This window comes from Centruroides vittatus, unplaced genomic scaffold (genome assembly GCF_030686945.1).
Source record: "Centruroides vittatus isolate TY-2023 unplaced genomic scaffold, ASM3068694v2 scaffold_3315, whole genome shotgun sequence".
NCBI classification, from domain to species: domain Eukaryota; kingdom Metazoa; phylum Arthropoda; class Arachnida; order Scorpiones; family Buthidae; genus Centruroides; species Centruroides vittatus.
The window spans coordinates 513,340-534,499 of record NW_027122703.1 but is presented as its reverse complement, the minus strand read 5'-3'; the positions used below and the strand labels follow the sequence as shown (position 1 = coordinate 534,499).

Sequence of the window (21,160 nt, the reverse complement as noted above, 5' to 3'; positions counted from 1 at the left end):
ACAGTTTTAGCAAAGCTATGGCAAAGTGCCAATCGAAAAAGTTCATAATATGCCTCAGCCCCATGATCTTCACATGGTAAGATGTTTCACAAGACTGAATGGACACTTCTGTGCCTTTATTTCGAATTATGCTGCAATTTTTTGTCCTTTAGATCAAAGGGAATATCTTTCTGTTTAAGTTGAGTGGACAAGAGAATGAGCAAGCATATCAGAATTGATTCAAAGAATTAAATCGAATCCTATATTACAAACTTCTGATTGGAGATTGATCTTAAAGCTTTGTACCGATGCATCCTATTATGGCAGCTGCTCTATATTATATTAGTGGAACTCCAATGAGATTCGGGAAAGGCAACTACGAGTTATAGGATATCAATCATATACTTCTACACCAGCAGAGGTTAATTACAGCACAATTGAAAAGGAATGCTTAGCCATGATCAAGGTGATTAAATATTTTCAAAGTTTCCTGGAGGGAAAGAAATTCCACTGTGCATACCAAACACTAAGCGCTTACCTTCTTAATGGGTTTAAAAGAACCTAAAAGAAAGTTAGGTTGGTGGCAAGTCTTTCTACAAATATATGATATGAAAATTAGTCATTGCACTGGAAAGGAATTAATAGATGCAGATGGCATTTCCAGATTATGTCCCCACCTAAGGCCTATGCTAGTCCACCAAATCAACAAGCACAAGTGGCAGAAAACCAAGAATGGCCGGATGATTGTCCCAAAAGATATTCAAAACACCATCATTACCCCCCATTGTCCAGATAATCATGAAGCAGTATCATGATTATCTGGACAGTGGGGTAATGATGGGTTTTGGAAGACCTATTACAAGTTAAGGGAATGGTTCTGGTGGCCTAACATGAGACAAAGTATCCAACTTTACATTCAATGTCTGATATGTCAATCCATCAAGTTTAAATACTGATCCCATCAAGACCTATGCTATTTGCCCCACAATCAAAAATACCCTTCGACACAGTACACATTGATTTTGTGGAGCTTCAGAAATGCAGCAAAGGAGTAGGAACGAATAAATCATTTCTGGTGGTCATAGACTAAGCTATGAAAGATGTTCATAGTGGCATTCGTTATTTGGATAATTTACCATTATTCAGTAAGGTAGCCATGATCATCAGTGATTGTGGATCTATCTTTAAATCTGACAGTTTCAAGCAATGGGCCAGAGACAGGAATATTACAATAAAAATCATGTCACCTTATCATGCTGCCAGGAATAGTGTGTGTGAGACAGACAGACAGACAAAATAAGCTTTATTTTATCTGACACTGCTAGGCACAGTTGGGGTAGAAATATAAGGAGTACAATGGTGTTACATGCCGAGCAACAGAACCAACAATGTGTATAAGAATGAAATAAAATAAAAGTAAAAGAAACATGAAAATACACATTAACTAGAAAACATGTCAGTCAAATGAGTCAGTGAGAGCATGTGAGAGAAAGATATGGGATCTCAAGAAATTCCTTAATTACTATCCAGATTTCGACAGTGGATGAAAAAGTTGCTTGGATGCTGCAGTCTGCCACAGAAATTGTAGTTACAACTCTTATTTAGGTTGTTGTCCCCATTATTCAAATGACAACATACAGTTGTTAAGCTGGAGGCTGACAGTGAATTCGGTATTATAGATTTACACTCATATGAAAAGGAGCATACCTAAGAACAACAAAGGAAATATCAAGACTTCAAAAAATATGATAGGAAACTTATAGGACCCCTGGTAAACATTAAAGCTGGATCCTGGATTTTAGTTCAAAGTGGCATGAGGAAAAAACATCCAAACATTAAAGCACTTAATTGGGTCAATAAAGTAATATGCTATGACAACATGCCTAAAAATGTGATGTATGGAATGGAAAATGGTACTAAGAGGATAGCTCACCTCTCCAATATAAAGTTGTATCATCAAAAGGGTGATGACAAGACTAAGAAAGTTGGTGAAAGCAGAGTTTAAAATCTGCTACTCGAAAGAACCCCTCCCCATTAACTCCACATCTGTGCTCACCAGGAATTCGGAAAACTCAGGTCACAAAGAGGAAGGAATTACTTGGTTTGGGGATAGAAGAGAGAAATCTTTCACCCTAGATGTGTGTGGAATGGATGTAAAATTCATCTGCTCTCGTGGTCGCCTTTTTTTTTAGTTCTATTATTGTATTCATAACCTTCGAAGTCTGAAGCAATTTTTCTCATTAGAAATAATGGAAAGTGAATCAATTCATTCCCCAGACTCTAAACAATACCCATTTCAATAAACTTAAAATAGCAAATACATATAATTTAAGGTATAAATAACACAATTAAATGCCTTAAATATGAAATTAAAACAAAAATAATACATAAAATACATACAGTATTGTAAAATAAAATTCCATTTACTGGTTGCACACCATTGACTTTGGCATCTTAAACTTGACTGACATATCCACCATGTGTGTACTGCTTTCAACGTTTGCAATAAGTTCGTTTTTCATCTCATTCATTGATATTCCAACCTTCCTCTCAGGCTTCGTTGCTTCCACACATTTTTCGGATGCCATGGTTAATAAGTAAAGATTATGTTGGCAAAAGTGTGTATGCTAAGTATTTTACATATTGAATGGAATATTGCAATAAGTGACAAAAAACAATATATATAAAAACACAATTTTTGTGAAATATAATATATTATTGCTAATTTGAGATTGTATTCTTTGGACTCACAAATGCAAGTCGTGTTACCATTTCAACACTTGGCGGGCGGTATACCGCCAAGTGTTGAAATGGTAACATGACTTGTGTTTGTGAGTCCAAGAATAAATTAAGAAAACACTGTTTTGGAAGATTAAGAATTGTATTCTTTGTTTAGAAGCTTATTTTACACTTCAAGTGCATTTTTCACTGCATGCAGTTCAAACTTTGAGGCATCATTCAAACTCCAAAGTGAAATTTTGTCAAATTGAGTTTTAAAACTCTGAAGTGTTTGTAGTTAGTCATTTGAAGTACAAGGTACCACTATAAAAATATTGAGAAAGTAATAAAATTGTATTAAAACTAAACTTGATTTCTCAAGCTTTATTAGAATGTTAAGTTTCCATTTTATTTAAATTATGATGCCTTTTAATATTTTTTAGTATTATTAATTATTAGTTGTCATAAAAATTACCTTGTATGTGCAACATATTTATATATTTGATGGAATCTCAAAAATTCTAGAAAGTTACTGTAGTCTGTGCAGTGAAAGAGTAGACATGAGTCATTCTGAGTGGGAAGGGCCTATTCAGATGAAAAGAGACATATGGGGGTTGGCATGTGGATCACAGAAATAAAATTTGCAGATAAAATGTAAAACAATAAAATTATTTATGCAAAGATAGTATAAAAACATTTTAAAACGAAAAAAACCAAACAGCTGAAAGATATCAAATCCACATGGTCAACTTTCACATGTCTCCTTCCATTTTTTTTCATCTGATATCGATCCTTCCAGCTAAGGCCAACTCCTATCTACTTTTTTGCTGTGCAGACTATAGTCCCTATCTAGAAATGTTTACTGTATAACATCATAAATAAGTCAGTTTATGTTTGTTTGTTATGAATTTGAAATGAAATTCTGGTTACAATAAATGTTTATATTAGATACAATAGGAAAAATACCATATTAATTCTGATTTTTTTTTTTTTATTCTTGGGCTGCAATTTGAAAAATTTGTAGACCTATAAATTCCCACTGTCATCCATCTTTCCTTAATCTCAAACAGAATTAGATAGATGAAAGGTGAGACTAGATATGGAAACCTTTGGGGCAGGAAGTCATGTTATTTCTGAAAGCAGTTAAAAGATGACCAGCATGACACTATTCTTAAAGGGAAAGTATGATGTACATGGGCAAGCCACTACTAATTTGAGGTGGAGAGCGTATATTTTAAATTAAATAAATTAAAAAATATGACTGTCACAATGCTGGGCTCCAACTTTTAATGTCACAATAAATAATTGTTTGTTATTGTTTTATCAAAAATAATGACAAAAATTAATATTAACATGAATATTCACATATATGTGTAAAATATGCAAAAGCTCATACAGGATATTTCAGGTAGTGTTACAAGTTAATAACTTTACAATAACTTGACTGTCGACCGATTTAAACCATTAAACAAAAAGAAATGGTTTGTAAGGAGCTTTGTAATAATGATGAAATTACATTACTTATCCTCTTTCAAGGGGGCAAGAAAACTTTGAAATTTCAAGTGGAACCCTAGTATTTCTTTTTATAACATGCACCTATTAAAAGTTATGGACAGTTGAAGAACTGAAGCTTTGAGTTGATTCAAACTATTGATCAGATTTAACTGATGATAATGTAATTATTATATATTCAAAATTATAATTATTCAAATTGTTGATCATTTATTTCTAAATATTTGTTTTTTTTTTACAAATCTGTCTAATTTTGCACAACATTTTGGTGGTCATTATAGCACAACTTCATATACAGGTATTTCTTGTTTAATGTCGGATTTGATTAACATGTGAAATTAATTGCAGCAATCTCTTTATATATGCAGAAGAAGTTTTAATTAATATGGCTTTACAAGCTGTCTTTACTTAACATAGATACTGTATTTCATTAACACGATTTTGATATATGCAATAGCATTGAGGGATTAATTAACTGCATTAATCAAGGGATAACTTGTATTCTGTTTTATAACTTCTTCTCTTGTAGTTGGTGGTAGGAACATCTTTTTTTTCTTACTTATTTCTACAGAAAGTAATCAAAAGACTATATATCAGGCAAACAAGTTCTCTACAACTATTCACCTTGAAATCCTGGCTTAATAGCATATGCAAATCTCTGACAAAATATGAAAATTGGTGCCAAACAATTGCCAGATTATATCAGACTACATTACTACTATTGATAATTAAATGCTAAGTAATCTTGCACTAGAGGTAGGCATTAGGTGACATTTCTTGCTAAATTTAATAATTATAATTAAATTAATATTTTAATAATTAATTTAGAAGGTTATGGAAGAAAAGAATCGGCCCAAAGTGGGACTTGAACCCACAACTCCTGCATTTCCAGTTATTCTACCCAGACCTTCGTCTGATCTTTGTTTACAGAACTATTAATTTAGATATAACTATACTTAGTTACTTATGGCATCGACTGGAGATGACTTAGCACCCACAGCCTATAACTCCCACTAGTAATTGTTTGGCTTTAATATATAACTATCAGGTTTTAGATATTGATTATTTGAAAATTGGTGGACCTTCATCTTGCTGAAATCATCTCTGTTCAGATTTAGTGGTATCTCTATGTTGTGTGATTGGAAGGGACAGACTGAACAATTTGAATCAATTCAAAGCTTCAATTGTTCATAACTTCTAATGGATGTATGTTATAAAAAGGTGTGTGTATACAAAAGTTTTTTGCCATTTTTTTCCATAGAATCCAAAAATATAAACTTTTTTCTAGGATTTCATTTTATAGTTGTCACCTGTCCCTTAGGACCGAGACTAGAAGTGACATAATTATGTCATTTTTATGAAATTTATTTTGAAACTACAAATTGAAAAAAGACAGCTGACATGACCAGCTTTTCAAATTATTAACTTATAACACTTTACATGAGACAGTCTGTATATACAAAAATGCTTAAGTATTTTGTAGAACAATTTAAATTTTTTTTCTACTTTTTTTATTGTAATTAATTGAATTATTTGTCCCATAGTATTAGTTATGGGACAAATACTGTTTTGATGCTTCTAATATTTTTGTCATTTAAATTAATATCAGATTTACAAAGTTAAACAAAATGCTTTTCACATATACTGTATAATGCTTATTGGTTAATGTTACCTATGGTTCCAAGATGGCGGCTCATCTCTGATTCCAGCAAATAGAAGAAGGGAAACAGTAGGGGCGCACGTTCTAACCTAACCTATTCTAATAAATTACCATAATTATTACCAACCAAATTATTAGAATAGGTTAGGTTAGGTTAGAATGTGCGTCCCCACCGTTTCCTTGTTGGAATCAGACGAGCCGCCATCTTGGAACCATAGGTAACATTAACCTGATCATTGTGTGTTAAATGCTCAAATAATCAGAAATATTACTCAATGTAAACAAGTCTATAAGGTTTATATAATAATATAGATAAAAAGTTTTAACTTAAAATTTAAAAAGATATATTTAAAAAAAATGATTGAAGATTATTAATAAACATAAAAATTTGTTTATTTTTAGTGTTGTAAAAGATTGCACATATGTTATTCATGTTGCCTCACCATTTCCAAATGCTCCTCCATCTAACGAGGAAGATGTAGTTAAACCAGCAGTTGAAGGTACAAAGAATGTACTTCAAGCATGTGCTGATGCAGGGACAGTGAAGCGGGTAGTTTTAACAAGTTCCATTGTTGCTATTCATGGTATGTGTTCTTTACTTATAAATTTTAAATATTTCTGAAATGTCTTCTAGAAAGAGGAAATTTGGCTTGAATGCAAAACCTGATGTCTGAAGCTATTCATTTATGTTTATATTCATTAATTTTTTTTAAAGATTAAATAATTCATGTAAAGTTACCTCTAATTAGATATTTGGGAGTTTATATATCATTTTTTAATTTTAAAGATAGGATAATAAAAAAAAAGGCAGAAAATATTCAATGAGAATAAATGTTGGATCTGTTTCCATGAATATAAATTAACATTAAACATCCAGCTGTTCCTATTTTAAAGTGATAAACATATCAGCCTACCATCCTGGGGCTTAATTTTTTGGGTAATTTGACCCAGATAATTCAGTCCCTGTTCATCATCATCTGGATGCCTTGTTTTGAACTTGACAATCTCTAATGTCATGCAGAGAGACACTCTTAGTGTTCATCAGACTAAAGTAAAAGAAAATATATAGAAAATTCTCATTTAAGAGTTTATTTAAATCGTGTAAAGTATTTGAAAACAATAAATTTAAACTTAAAACATGTAATTCAGTATTATGCTGCAAAACAAATATTTCTTTTATTTTTAGGAAAAAGGTCTTAATGGAAAAGAAAGTTGCATAAATAACTGTAATACTATCATTCAATTTATTCACATAAATTTAGATAAAAATTGATAGGTAATATGTGAAATTGCTATCCAGGTATGTCATGTACTCCTCACTTTACGACCTATCTGCTTAACGACCACGCGCACTTACAACCAATCGAGTTTCGACCTGCAATTCGAGGAATCCCCTTTCTCAGCTTGAGTGTCGATCAGTGGCGAATGGTGACATGTGCACTAAGCATACTATAATTGTCTTATAGTACTATAATAGGCTAATAGCATACTATAATAGTCTTTTTATGAATAAATTTTAAGTTTGTTGCATAATTTGTATAATTTTACAATGATCCTATATTCCTGGTGCAAGTTCCTCGCTTATCGACCAATTTGCTTAATGACGTAGTCATCGGAACGGAACTCGGTCGTAAAGTGAGGAGTACCTGTATAAAAACTTGATAAGAATGAAATTAGAAATATTTACATTTTATACAAAGACAGTAAAAAAGATTGCAGGTAAAAAGTGAAAGGATAGGCTTTCTATATTTCAAGAAAATACTATAAAAATAGTTTTTATCTTTATCAATTTAGTTTAGTTGTTTTTACCTTGAAGCTAAATAATCACATTATACAGTGAAACCTCCATTAATGGACTCTCCCAAATAGCAGACACTTCCACTAGTTACAAATAGGATATCTATAACTAAAACAAAGAATCAGTTCAAATACTCTTTCAGAGGATGAATTTTGACCATAGGCATGGAATAAAGACTGGATTAAAATAGGAATAGGGATGGAGGGAAGGTTGTAGAAAGCCAAACAATATTTTATCTGTTACAGGAGACTAATTTAACCAGATTAGTCTCCTGTAAGTTGTCAATTACCATTTATCATCATACATATTAATGTTAAACTTTGGTCTTATTGTTGGAATTAAGCTTATGGTATCAAGAAACCTTAAACCTTTTCAAAGTTATTCATTCATTCAACATGAACCATAGTACAGTAGTAATGAAAAAATAAAAGGTTTTTAAGGTCAAGACGACAGCACTTATTTGCTGAAAGTTCAAAGGTTGTGTTATGAAGGCAATTTGCTGACCACTGTAAAATGTAGGAAGATATTCAGTTTTCTTGCATTTATGACTTTAATTATGATCTTAACAGCTTTATTAAAAATTACTTTAGCCATCACAAAGCATTTATTGAAAAAAACAAAAATGCCGGAAAAATTACACCTACTCAATAACTACAAAGTAGACAAATCCACTATATTGATATATATTCTTCAATATAAAAAAGAAAAATGGACAACAGATTGGCAAAAGTTACGAAGACGGCAGAAATGTTAGAGCATGACATGAATTATTTAAAGTGTTTCCTAAGGGAGGAATGTATTGTAAGTTTCTCTCCGGATGTTTGTAAACTTGTCGTAGTTATACATTGATGTCATTTTTAGTTAAACATATTACTTTTTTGTTATCATTTTTAGCACTGAAGAGGGGCTGGAAAACATTAGACCAGCCCGAAATGCATATGATGTAGTCTTTATAAAATAAAATCAATTTGCCAATGAGATTGCTGTGGGATTGGTCTACCAATAATAATTTGGATTACAGAGGCTAAATTCGTCATATTATCATATTATCACTATATCGATTTTTATTAGTTGCTTAGATCATAAATGACATTATAAATGCAAGAATACTGAATATATTTTTTACCCCTTGAAGTGGCTAGCAAATCATCTTAGTAACTCGACATTCAAACTCTCACCACCTAAACCGACCTTCGTCCACCCTTCTGTTCATAATAACAGTTTCATTTTTCTTTTTTGTTACTTCTGCTCAGGTCATTTTTGATGAATTAATAATAAATCAACATTTATATTTTGTCATAATTTTTATGATTCATTTAAAGTATCCTATACAATATGTGTGCTAATTAGAATAAAATTAAACTGTTACTTTTACAGCTGAAATGATAAATAATATACTGTATTTCAATTATATATGCTACATACACTTTTTGGTATTTTCACATTCCAAACACAAATTTGATGTTTTTGTAATCCATCGTATTCTTCACTTTATAATGACCAGGTTAAAATACAATATGGTCACCAACATGTACAGTACTTTTGAATAGCAGACAAACTTCTCAGTCCCAACAATGTCCAGTATTCGGAGGTTATACGTATTTAAAAATAAAATCAAATATAAAGCAAAACTAAAGCTATCAAATCAACACAAACAAGCATTACAGACTACAGACTAACAAAATCAATGATGAATTTGTCAGAAAAAATTGAAAACTTTGATATTTTCTGATAAGAAGAAATAAACAAATATTAATAATATGACTATATCAGAAAATAATGAAAAAAATTCTTCAGTTGACAATTGGAGAAACTGGTTCTCTTGAAATGCAAAAACATTTTGATCATGATTATTACAAGCTTGTCTTAATTTGATAAGAAAATGAATGTAATAGCAATCAAAATTTCTTTACACAATCTTATTTCATTTTAATATCTTGTTAAAATTGAAAATTTACTAATCCAATAAGATTGTGGAAAATTTACTTTGTACAAACACTATGATTTCAATGAAAAAGTTTAAAGTGTAAACTAGTTACCAAGAAGTCCTGATTTCTGAAAAATACGTATTGAATTAGCAAGACATCTACAATAACAATAAAATTGTTTTTTGCATAACTGTTTATACAATTTTAAGAGCATGAACTGAAATGAAATCAAATAAGCTAAGAAAATATTACAGAAATGAATGGAAATTGTCATTTAATCTAATAGTATTTGCACTGGTGAATCAAAGGCAAAAGCATTAACATTTCTCCTTAAGTAAATTGAATGATTTTTTTAAAAATATTAGTTTTACATTTTAAATTGCATCTTAATTAGTTTTTGATAAATATGCATTTTATTTACATTGAATTTGATGATAATCTACCAATTCCATTGGTAGATAATCATCGAACCTGAAGCAGATCTTGATAGAGATATAATAATATTTACTTGCTGAACAAATGTTTTCATAACACTTTCCGGAACCTTTTACTGGTGTTAGATGCAAATCAAAAAAATTTCCGTTAATGTTTTCGAACTTGGTAGTTCTTCTTCAGACGGTAAAAAACGAGGAACGCAGAACGAATAATCGAACGAGTTATTTTTAAACCAAAATCGAATGCTTCACGATGCAGCTGGTCGGACATGCGCATACGGTGCGAGTAGATGGCGATTAAAGGTCCGCGTCGATGAGGGTCTGCCAGGCGGAGGACAAATTGAGTTCCTCTTTATAGTTAATGCAGGTGGTGGTGCGGCTGTGTTTGTAAATGGAGATAGCCTCCAACCATCTCAGATGTTCAGGGTGAGGCAATGCGATGATTGTCCTCCGCCTGGCAGACCCTCATCGACGCGGACCTTTAATCGCCATCTACTCGCACCGTATGCGCATGTCCGACCAGCTGCATCGTAAAGCATTCGATTTCGGTTTAAAAATAACTTGTTCGATTATTCGTTCTGCGTTCCTCGTTTTTTACCATCTGAAGAAGAACTACCAAGTTCGAAAACGTTAACGGAAATTTTTTCGATTTGCGTCTAACACCGGTAAAAGGTTCCGGAAAGTGTTGTTTACATCTCCGGTGTTCCTTGATGTATGTAAATATTATTATATTTTACTGGAAATAAAAAAGGTTTTGAAACGGTTAGTTAATGAAATGTAATCTAAATTCTAGAATGTTATCAAATTTTTCGTGTGGGCAATTATCGACAAGTAGTTAGATGAATATTGATATGATTTTAAATTGTCTCAAAGACATCCATCTTATATTTTAATGAGATTAAGCAGTTAGCTTGATGGATAATGAATGAGATTTAATCATTTGGAAACATCCCAAGATCTCATTCAAATCACATTTTTTTTTCATTCTGAATCTTTTTTTATTTAAGGAAAATAAGTTATTCATTAAACTATATTTTAAATATAATGTATTTTTTACTATATGGTTTATTTACCTCACTCTTTTTAATATACTTTGGCAATTTGGTAAGTCAAACCTTGTGACAACATGAACTAGTTGTGTTTGTAGCACTGCTAGCCATGTCACCAAATCTGGCTTGCAGTGTTGTCAAACTTTATTCTCATGTTTGTTTCATACCCCTGTATTTTGGTAATTACTATTAATGATTTAATTTTAATAATCATAATTGATGTGAATGCAATTATTGTGACAAATAATAATTAAGTTTTTCCAAAACTGAAATCTATTTCTAGAAATGTTTTTGCATTCATTTTTATTGTATCCATTTTGTAACTTACTTAAATATCTTATTTGTAAGAAGCTAAATGGTTGTCATTGAATACAGTAAGACCTTATCTAACACTACTTACTAGGTTCGATATAATGCGGTCTGCTAGAAGCCTTAAAAAAAATCTCAAAATTTACACTTATTCAAATTATCACTGCATTTCATTAATTCGTATATAATAAGATAATTCCTGGACATGAACCAATATACAAAAGGTGGCAATTTATTGTAGCATTATACTTCCCTAAATCTATGATTGTTTGGTGCAATTTTGGAAAAAATATAATATCATGGATGCCATAGACAATATCGACTTCACTTGGCAAGAATTAACTGATAAATGCATGAATGAAAGTGTGGAAGAAGGTATGGCTGGGGGTATCCAAGAATTATCAACAAGAAGAGCCTATCGCTGTAGCATTAGGTTGACCAAATTGTCAACCTAATCAATACAGCAGGATTAAGAGATGTCAACAAGCAGAATATTGAGTTACTGCAGGTTTCTGATGAGAGCCTTACCAACGATGACCTTCAAGAACTGGCAGAACAAGGAATTTGTGTAGAACTGGAAAATAGTGATTCTGAAAACAAAGAATTTGTCTACAGACTTCCTTAGTAAAAGTTTGGTAACAATAACTGAAATTGTTGATCAAATTGTAGCAAATGATCCAGATTTTGAAAGGAGTGAAAAAGCAAGATGAGACGTTTTGAATATGATCTCTTGCTACTGACATTTGTTTAAGGAAAGAAAAAAGCGACAAATGAAACAACACGACTTTATTGCAAAAAAAAACAAGAATTTCAGAAAAGCCAGGACCTTCATTGCAAAAAAATGAACTTTACATTTCTGTGTGCATATGTTTGTTAAATAACAAACATATGCACACAGAGCATATGTTTGAGCATATGCAAACATATATTATTATGCAAATTAATATAAAAAATAATTTAAAGTCTGTGTTTATTTTTGGTTGTGTGTTCCCCTTTTCCTATTTACTCTGCATTAAAATGACCTTGTTTAATGCTGTTTCATTTAGTGCTTTGTCATCTAGGAACATATCCCCCCACGTTAAGCAGGGTTTTGCTGTATTTGGTTATTGCTATTGGTGAGTGAGATTGACTAAATAAGACTATAGTTATTGGAAATTCTGCTTTATTGATTCTGACATAAAGGGCATATTAAAAAAATTAAAAAACCATAAATTTATTAGTTAGTAGCAATCATCCAATATTGGTTTGCTTGCAGTACTGCTTTTAACGACAGCTAGCTTACAGTTGAAGCAAGAAATACAGTAATTTAAACTAGTATACTTTGGCCATGTAATTATTAAAATAATTAATGTACATATTGGTTGAGTTAGGTTGAAAACTGCATGCAATTTTCAGTTTTTCTGCTATCAATCAGCTGATTATATTCTTTTTTTAAGCTGTCTTTTTTACTGTTTACCTGAACAAAATAAATACAACTAAATTTAAACTGCAGTAATCAAAGTTTTTATAGTGTATATTTTAACTTAGATTTTGAAACAGTAATTTTGATAATATTAAATGATTGATAATCTGATTTTGCAATAAGCAGAATCTACTGTGTATATGGTATGAGAGTAACACATGAACCATAGATTATTAAAAAGTAAATTATATTAGATCTTAATTATGAATTTTTACTGAATATTAATGAATCCTAAAATAAAATGATGACTAATAAACTTTTTATCATTTATTAGGAGAAACAGTTACTGAAGATGGAAAAGTGTATACTGAAGGAGACTGGAGTAATCCAGATTCTCCTACAATTGATGCATACAGTAAAAGCAAAACTTTGGCAGAGAGAGAGGCTTGGGATTTTGTAAAAGAATTACCAGGTAGCTTTTCTTTTTTCATTAAAGTATCTTTTTATGTTATATATATAAATTTATAAACAAAACATACATCTTTTGGAATGTGAGATCTTTTGGAAAACAATTCTTTCTGAAGAATTGTTTTCCAAAAGATCTTGCATTCTGACAGATCTTAGAAAAATTCTTCAGAAAGAATTGTTTCTAAGATCTGTCTGAAGAAGGTCCTAGATGCGGACTGAAAATGTTAGTAACTTTCAAAACTATGTGCACAGTGCAATAAGGTTTGTATGTTTTTTTTATAATTAATGTTTTGTTTAATGGATTGTTATAAAAAAATTTCAAGTTATTTATATTAATGTTACATGCATTTTTAGGAATGTAATGAACATTTTTAAGCAATATTCTTAAATTTTTTATTAATTTATGATTCTGATACTATGATACATTTGAGTTTTAATATAAACAGTGATGTGTTATATCCTGTATAAGGCAAATTTCACATACTTATAAGGTTTCTCTGGTTATTCAAAAGCATGTCAAATTTGGCTTACAGAGAATATAACACTTTAATATTATGGTTTCCCATAGAGAAGATAAACAGTAATTATTTCAATTAATATAAATTTTATTTTTTATTGTTAAGTCTTAGTATATCTTATAAGTTAATACAGGCAGCCCTTGACTTTCAGAAATAACTGTTATGTCCAATTTTAGGAGTACATTGAGTCCAAAAGTTAAGCAATAGGGTTGAATAGGATTGCATGTTATAAATGGGTTCTATTCCCAGAGAGCTAAAAAGAACTAAAAATAAAAATCAGGCTATTTTAAAACTAATTAATTATTAAGGAATTTGGCTAGAGGTAGGTTGGTAAGCTGTCATCTTGTGTTAAATTTAATTTAAAATATTATGGAAGAAAAGATTGGTCCAGAGTGGGATTCAAACTTGAAACTCCTGCTTACCATAAAGATTCATTGCTAGTTAGACCAGTTAATTCTGATAAGCTGATCACTCAGTGCTGACTGTACATGACTTAGTGCCTACAGCCCTCCACAGCTTTCAGCCTGCTTACACTTTTACTCCATCATGGCATCATGAGTGATCATTAACTAATTGATTTGGAAGTAAAGCTGGACAGAAATCTGGGATAGTGTAATTGGTAATGCATCTGCATAGTAAGCAGGAATTGTGAATTTGAGTCTTGTTCTGGGCTGATCTTTTCTTCCAGAATATTCTAAATTAAACTTATTTATTTCTAATTATTAAATTCAACACAAGATGGCCATTTACCCACCTACCTCTAGACAAATTAAGGTTAATTATTAAAGAATTAAGAAGTTACTCAATAAAGAATTTGGCTTCAGTTTTACTATCTCTATGACAGCTTTTCTTTTCCGCTAGACTTATTACACCATCAATTAGAAACAGGACATGCTTTAGAAAATCACATTTTTATTTCCTAGAGTACACATTTTGGACTTTGAGTCCCTTATCAACTCTTTGTGATGTAAATGATTATGAGAAGCACAGAAATGGCGACGATTGATAAAATACGGATGATAATTATTAATTTACAGGTATTTGAGTAGATATGACGGTACGATACATAAAGTAGTAATAGCAGTGAGAGGCAAACAATATACATAATAAAGTACTGTTAAAGCCGTAACATTTAAAACCGCCCTGTTTCTAATTGATGGTGTAATAAGTCTAGCAGAAAAGAAAAGCCATCATAGAACTTGTAAAACTGAATACAAGACTAGACAAGAAGCATATTACAAAAAGAATTTGGCTGTTAGTTTGAGGAGAAAAGTCTTTTCTTTTTCATGAAAAATGTATTAGTGTTATGTATTGTATTATTTAAAATGTTAAAACCATACAAAAAAAAAGTAAACAAACAATAAAAAATTTTTTTGCAAATGATTTTCATGTTACCAAAACCAAAATTGGTGGAGAGCACCAACTCACACATTAGCTCAATTTTTATTTTCAGTTGAAAATTTTCAAAACTTGTGACTATTGCATATGAAAAATATGGCTAATTAATTGATATCAAGCAATTTGGATTAGAGAGAGGAATTTAAGTCATCATCATCTCTTGTTAAATTTTAATAATTAGGAATAAATTAATATAATGTATATTTGGCTATAGCATATGTAATGTGATTTAAGAGAATCAAATTATGTACTATACAAAAGAGTGAATTGTCTAAAAATCAAGGATTGCCTGTTTCTAGTTAAAATTTACTATTGTAATTCAAAGTAGAATGTCAAATACTATTTTGTAACTCATATTCTATTGAGTCTTTAGTCTTTTGTTATATTACAATTATCTTTAAAAAATCATAAATGTCTCTAGAATTTATCAAAATTTCATCACTCCAAGAACCACAATTTCCAAATAACAAATAAGGAAATAATGTTCTCATACATATAATAGTACAGTAAATTTTCAATTATGCCATTTGCTATCCTTATAAACAAAAGTGATGACATAAAATATAACAATTGCTTTTTTGTATAGCTAACCAAATATTAAGACAAATTGCAAATGTAGGTAAAAAGTTGAAAAGTGATATAAAAATAATGCTTTACAGATAGATAATACTGTATTTAAATATTAGAAGTATATTTTACATTGTTCAAATTAACAGAGAAATGAAATTATGTTGCTGTTTAAAAAATAAAGATGAGATGAGAGAAAAAATAAAGAAAATTACAAAAATTGTTTTGAAAAGAAAGTTATAAAAACTGTCTTTTTGTGTTTGCTATTAATTTTGAATTTTATTATTATAAGGGATGATATCTGACTATCTCTCTATTGATTAAATTCCCTTCTTGCTCTTGTAATAAAAGTTAAATAGTTGAAAATTATGTTTTCTATCTTAAAATAAGCCTTTAAGGTGCTGTCCATAAATTATGTAAGGACGATTTCGGTCATTCTAAACACCCACCCATGTAAGAAATCGTAATATTTTCTTCGATCCCCCCTCCCCTTCCCTATCTTACGTAATATTTAGGCATAATTTTATAGAAAGATTTATTTTTGTTAAAATATTTTTAATGAAACCCAAAAAACCTTAGGTCCAAAATATATTATTATTTAGTTAATTAATATGTACTATTATTTATAAAAGACTATGTGAACAAATTTAAAAATACAAAAATTTAATGAATTCAAATGAACAATTTATTTTAAGAACTTTATTTTTTAATTATTAACAATCTTTTTATCATCATCATCATTAATCAACATCATAATATTCATTTTTATATTAATTTTAATTTTCACAGAAGGACGCAAAATACTTTGACAGATCGACTAGCACATGTAAACAGAAACGTCATACAAAATAAAACGAGAGAGAATAGAAACCACATTCCATTGCCATATTAATTACATCTTGGCTAAGGCCAAGAAAATAAACTACATGCTGATAAAATGTGCTAGGTGCACCAGGGGACTAAATCATAAAGCTTATAAAACTCTATATAATGGGGCAATACAATCAATGCTACTTTACGCAGCCTCTAGCTGGGTCACATAACTAGTAAAAATTCAGTAGCAAGTAAATTACTCTCTCTTCATGGACAGTTTGCCATCAGAATTTCAAAGTGCTGCAGAACCATTTCCATAAGCGTAGCCAGGAAGGGGCATGGGTGGGCACAGCCCCCCAGTTAACCTGGTGCCCCTCTCCAGAAAATTACAGCCTCTATTAGGTCCCTCCCATAACAAAATCCTGGCTACACCAATGACAGTTTCTACTAATGCCTCTCTGATACTAGCAGAGCTCCTTTCTTTGCCACTATGTATTGTAGAAAAGGTTCTAAACTACTACATCAGAACTACAGACATCAAGGCTCAACAACAGTCTCTACTCCTACCTATGGCTGTTCGAATGCTACCATATTGCAATTACCCTATCTCTGATCATCACCCTGTAAACAAGGTTATCCACAGGGTACTGTACATTTGGTGTCATCTGCTTCCTCCATGGATTATCATGCAGACATTAATATCTACACAGATGGGTCCAAAAGCCCCCTTCATGTCTGCTCAAGTATCTGTGTCTTGATCAGACATGAAGGGACAAGTATCTGTATTCTTCAGCTTGATATATGGGGGTATCTGTACCTTCTAACATATTTTGCCCAAAATATGTTAGAAGGTACAGATACCCCCACATATCAACCTGAAGAAGATGCTGTCTACCAAACTGTTCAGTGGGCCACTTCACTACCAAACAAAACTCTATCAACATTTACAGTGATTCTTAGTCTGTCCTAAAAGCTCTATTAAATCCCAATTGCAACAGCAATAAAATCACATATATCCAGCACCATATTAAAAATCCTGTAAATAAGATAACGTTTATGTTTGTTTGTGGCCATTCTGCCATACTAGGAAGTGAAAAAGCCGAGGCTAAGTCAGCTGCAAAGGACTTAGCCTCACTCACATCCCTCTCTCATGCAGCAGCCTTAAAAATTATATTTATTTCAATGCTATGCAAAAGTGGAATCAACAATAGTTGAGTAGTAAAACTGGTAGAATAACTTTAGAAGACTTTATTTTCCTAGTGTTGAATGCAGGTTCTCATCACCACTTAGAGATTTAACGTTTGCGACCGCTCAACTATTTACTGAGCATGTATAACCGGGCAGAAATTGCCTCTTGCTTTTGCTCTACAGAAAACCTAGACACCATCGACCATATGATCTATCATTGTCCAATTTACGATCAAGATAGACTTATTCTGAAATTAGAAATCTTTATGCTTGGTTTCAGGTGGCCATATCCATTCGATAAGCTTGTTCAGAAGCCAATGTTTGATGATTTTTACAATTATGTTCAAAAAATATGGAAGATAAGACTCTATAATTTCTAGTTTTACATTTTAGTTTTCACTAAAAACAGAGTACTAATTTATGGTTACTTTGTATCATGTATTTTGGTTTATGTATTCTTAGTGTTATACACCCATAGGAATAATGCACTTATTCAAATAAAAAAAAAAGAGAGAGAGAGAGAACTACATGGCCTTTCTCCCATGATAAAGAAAATGTGTCTGCTAGCATTATAATTCTATTATGTCACACTTGATGGCATTAGTACAACGAGCGGTCTTAATAGAAACCGCCAAATTGAAAACTCCACCACTAAACAAGATCAAAAAATAAGAATATTACGTAAGATGAGATCTATTACCCCCCTACCCGAGTAAGAAATTGTAAGAAATCCTTGACCCCCACCCACCCCAAAATACCTTACGTAATTTATGGACGGTCCCTAAGAGGGTGACAAATTTGAATTTCCTGTCTAAAGCTTTATCTGCTTTTTTTAAATCTGAATCTTGAATTTTGCAAATCAGAGGTTATTGTTATTACAATGGAGTGTATCATGCATACATACCGATATCTAGTACTGTTCTGGACCAAGGCATAACTACAGAAAACATGTCTTGTTTGTGTATGTATCTGTTTCTTGACTGTGATGTATGTACTGTAGCCCTAATGTTCCAAGATTTTTTGTAGTGTCTGTGGTATAATGCCTGTGCAAGAAAAGACTACAGTAATACTTTGGTTTTCGTTGACTTCGGTTATCATTGATTTTTTTCCATGAAAAATTTATCTTGGGTTTTGTTGATTGCCTCAGATTTCATCGGCGTGCCTACGTGACCTCACTGCTAATTTTGTCAAAACAAAAAGTGACCCACATGTTTTCATGCTTAGTGTGGCACTGTGTGAGCATTACTCCATGGGTCTAGCTAAACAATTGCATTGCTTTCTTTTCCTTTTAGCTTTATCGTGGAAACAAAGAAAGTTTACAAAGCTAGCAGCTCTTCGAAGGCCAGGAACACGATCGAATTGAAGGAAACCATTGAAAAATATGAGAGCGGCATTAAGATTGCTGAAATTAGCCTCATGTATGGGAAGTGGTCATCCACGATAAGTTACATTGTGGCAAAAAAATGAAGCAATAGAGGAGGCTAATGTAGCGAAAGGCGTGAATGTGCTAACAAAACAGAAATTGCAAACTTGAAGATGTCAAACAGTTATTAATTTGGATCAATCAAAAACAGTTAAATGGCAATTCTGTTTCGGAGGCCATTATATTAATTTCTTATTGTTTTTACTATTAAACACTATAAAATGTATTTTTGGTATTGTATTTTGGATTGTCTAGAACAAATTAATTGGATTTACATTGATTCATATAGAAATAATTGCCTCGATTTTCATCAGTTTCGGATTTTGCTGATTGTTTTCAGACGGATTATCGATGAAAACCAAGGTATCACTATACTGGCACAATACATACCTCATTCATTCTCCACAGATGCTTTATTTTGTGGGCAAGTTTTGGATATTTACTAATTTTTTTCAGTGTGTGTATTTGTTACGGATGTTTGATACAGCTGTAATCTATGATGTGTATGGACTGTTTTGCTTATCAATGTAATATCTGGTTTGTTGTGATGGATTGTTTTGTCTGTGGTTAAGGCACAGTCATAGTATATTTTGTGTGTGTTTTCTATGACTGAAGTGTATACTTGTGATATGGTTCTTGAGTGTGTGGAAGTTTTTGTTTGAGTGCAAAGTTTTGATATATTATATTTGCTATTTTGTTACATCGATGTATATAGTCAGTTTGTGTAAAAAGCTTACAATCCAGTGTGATGTGTTATGTTGTACAGTCTTGTATATGATATGGATTTCTTACAAGTGTTGTTTGTGAATGCTGTCTTTTATTATGTGCTTTCTGTAGTTTCTTGTATTTATGACCAGGTCTCAGGTGGCAATTATTATTATTATTATTTGTATGTGAGATGTGAGGGTAAATTTAAATTTTTGGTGATTCAAAAATAATGATTTTTATGGAGTAGCTTGATAGATCATTTATATTTCTTTTGAATCATGAATTAAATTGGAATGTTTCCATTTAAATTAGAGGAAATATTGCATCAATTTTAGAACATTGTAAAGCAGTTATGAAATTATTTTGGTGTATAGTTTAATTTTAACTGCCACTTAAATAGTTTTTTTTTAATAAAAACTTTTAGATGACAAGAAATTTGAATTATCGGTGATTAACCCTGGATACGTTTTGGGACCAACTGTTAATGGTGCAATTTCAACTAGTCTAGAGGTGAGTGTTTTTGATTTACAGCTGTAATTGTTCTTATAGAAGACAAGCAATCAATTTCATGAATTGAACATCTAAAATAGTTAATTATTATTAAAATAACAGAATTACTACTAATTTTGTATTGCAGTTATTATAGAAAATTATAAAATCAGGTGCTTTACAAAAAATATATTGGACTTAATTAATGAAAAGTCTTTAATTTTCAATATTTCTGTTTTCCTAGTATTGATGTAAGTATTTGTGTCTAAATATGCAAAATATCATTAAGTTAAATTGACATAATATTAATTCAATGACACAAAGTATTTTAAAATAATAATAAAAGTGGATTGTTTTTAATTGTGATTTTAAAAATGTACACACATCGCTTTGTATTACATTGTAAGGACATTTAATGTCCATGCAGAATGTATTTTATTGTTTTTTCTATCTGCGAGTCTAGAATGCATTTTCTTATCCAGGATTCATGGAAAATTGCCATCCTGGATAATACCATTTTAAATTCTGTATCCAGTAACTAGAGCAGGTAAATTTTCAAAAGAATGTAAAGAAAACAGCATGTATAATTATCTCATGGTTATTTGTAATAAATTGGACATTTTAGCAAAGTAGATGTCTCAAAGTGATTTGTGATGGACCTAATAGCCGAAGAGTTATAGACATTTTTTTGCATCCTTCTTGATTTATTTCCTGGTTAATGAAATCTCAGATAATTGAGTCTACTGTAATTTTATTAGTTGATGCAACATATTATTGATTTGACAACTACATTACAATT

At 31.1% G+C, this 21,160-nt stretch overlaps 1 protein-coding gene across 1 annotated transcript in view; it reads left to right on the top strand.

The window, feature by feature from the left end:
• Window positions 1-21,160, top strand: part of LOC136988565 (uncharacterized) — a 59,274-nt gene that overhangs the window by 24,160 nt on the left and 13,954 nt on the right. The window contains exons 3-5 of the mRNA XM_067286467.1: window positions 6,272-6,453; window positions 13,124-13,261; window positions 20,297-20,382. Of these exons, the coding sequence (XP_067142568.1) occupies window positions 6,272-6,453; window positions 13,124-13,261; window positions 20,297-20,382 (406 nt within the window). The remainder of the gene's footprint in view (window positions 1-6,271; window positions 6,454-13,123; window positions 13,262-20,296; window positions 20,383-21,160) is intronic.